The following is a 2,333-nucleotide window of genomic DNA, read 5'->3' on the forward strand; positions in this document are numbered from 1 at the left end:
GACCAGCCTGGTCTACAAGAGCTAGTTCCAGGACAGGAACCAAAACCACAGAGAAACCCTGTCTCGAAAAACAAAAACAAAAAATGGAGAGATGGGGCTGGATAGATGGCCCAGCAGTAAAGAGCACTGGCTGATCCTGGTTTTGATTCTCTAGGCCCATAGGGCAACTTTATCTGTAATTCCAACACCCTCTCTGTCCTCCCTGAGCACCAGGCACACATGTGGTACACAGATATGCATGAGGCAAGATACCCATGTACATAAAATAATAAAACCAAAATGTAATTTAAAAATAAATTAAATTTCAAAAGTACCAAGACAGACCTCTATTATAAATTACAAAGCTGAATGCTATAATAAATACCCAGAGCACAACAAATAAAGAAGGATGACTGTATTCCCTGCACTTCCTATTCAGGGGCCTGTGGCAAAAGAACTAAGTGGATTGCCATCCGGACCCTCCGTTGGATCAGGTCCCCCTCCACCCCCACCAGGCCCACCTCCTCCTCCAGTCCCTACCAGTTCCAGCTCCGACGACTCTGCTTCCCGCTCAGCGCTGTTTGCACAGATTAATCAGGGGGAGAGCATCACACATGGTGAGTATTTTGGCAGGAGCAGTTGTTAAAGCAAATTGTTTGGATTAGACTCCACCAACCAGACACAACAGCTATTCTAAACCAGAACTCTGGCTTGCATGTGGGAACATTCATTTGGGGTGCCACTTGCCTTCAAGTTACCCAAAGGGACATCAAACTTGAATTGAGTTGTGATTGAAGGGCCAGTGAGGTGGCTCAGTAGGTAGAGGTGCTTGCAGCACAAGCCTGGTAATCAGTCCCTGGAGCCCACAAATGAAGAGAAGTGTCAGGTTGTCTGCTCACCCTCACAGGCACACAGTGCATGAGTCCCTCCTGCTCACAAGAATCATTCTTAATGAAAGACCAGCTAGCTCAGTGGGTAACGGAGCTCACCCCCAAGCCTGACTGATGGATTGCGTGTGACCCCTGAGACCCACTTGGTGGAAGAAGAGATCTGACTCCCTCTCCCTCCCTCTAATAAATGCAAAAGTCAATACTTAATTGTAAAGAGTAGAAATTCAACATGGGTAATGACAGTGAGTCACTGGGCAGCATGAGCAGCATGTCCAGGGCACCTTCTTAGCCAGCTCAGCGCTAGCAGGTTTCCCGGAGCCCGTGCCACATAGTAAGTACGGCACGGTCTCTGAAGTCATTGTGTCAGATGCTAACATCTCAGAGGATCTACACTTGCCTCATGGGAAATTCGCATACAAAGGACTACTGTTACAGAGAAAGTGAACACTTCTCTACCTAGCTCATGGAATTCTAACTTGTACAACCCTTGACTAAAAATGTACCGTAACAATATATGAAACAGGGCTGGAGAGATGGCTCAGTGGTTAAGAGCACCACCTGCTCTTCCAAAGGTCCTGAGTTCAATTCCCAGCAACCACATGGTGGCTCACAACCATCTGTAATGAGATCTGGTGCCCTCTTCTGGCCTGCAGGCAAAGCACTGAGGATACTGTATACGTAATAAATAAATAAATCTTTAAAAAAAAAACAATATATGAAACAGTCATAGACTGTTATTTATAGAAGCCACTAGTGATGTGGTTAGGGAAACACAGCATTAGGGGAAATGCTGTTAACTGAGGTGTGTCGTCTTGATTGCAGACTGCAGCCATGTTACACTTTTTCCACCAAAGGAACCGTGTAATGTTTAAGGAGCAAACAATCTAGTATGTAACTGCTACCTCTTGGAACAGCTATGGGGATGCATAGATCCATCTCTGCTGAGGAAGGTAGATGCACGGTCCTCCCACCAGCTGTAAGGTCCTCGCAAAACAGCTTCTACCTCCAAAAGTGAATATATTACAACCACAAGCAGTGGTAGAGCTAAAACTGGCACTCACTTTTGGTTTATGTAGTCAGCATACTTTTGCCAGCCTGCTTACCAAAATTTTTTTTAAAAGTTTAAAAAATGAGTTTTTTTTAAAAAATTGAATATTAACAATTTGTATAGCTGTAACCAAATACAACAGTATGAATAGAAAAAGACTAGATCACAGAAAAGGGCTGATAGGTAAATAAACTCTTACCCATGCGCCTATAAGCAAGCCTGATGAAGCTCATGTGTCACACATAGGGACGTGAAAGTAGAAGGGGCTTGTGGGGAAGGAAGGGAGCAGCAGGAGTGAGGGGGACAGCAGAAGGTAATGGGGTGAATATGATCAAAACATATTTATACATGTATGAAAACCTCACAGTGTAACCTGTTATGTTTAATTAATACATAGTAACAAAATGCCCAATGGG

The 2,333-nt window shown here is 44.3% G+C and overlaps 1 protein-coding gene across 4 annotated transcripts in view; it reads left to right on the top strand.

Annotated features, from left to right (window-relative positions):
• The window catches only part of Cap1 (cyclase associated actin cytoskeleton regulatory protein 1), a 27,679-nt gene that overhangs the window by 22,187 nt on the left and 3,159 nt on the right, over nucleotides 1–2,333 (top strand). For all 4 annotated transcript variants that reach the window (XM_005353306.3, XM_005353305.3, XM_013348478.2 and 1 more), the window contains exon 8: nucleotides 419–596. In XM_005353306.3, coding sequence (XP_005353363.1) covers nucleotides 419–596 — 178 coding nt within the window. The remainder of the gene's footprint in view (nucleotides 1–418; nucleotides 597–2,333) is intronic.

The sequence above is a fragment of the Microtus ochrogaster genome, chromosome 10 (genome assembly GCF_000317375.1).
Source record: "Microtus ochrogaster isolate Prairie Vole_2 chromosome 10, MicOch1.0, whole genome shotgun sequence".
NCBI lineage: Eukaryota > Metazoa > Chordata > Mammalia > Rodentia > Cricetidae > Microtus > Microtus ochrogaster.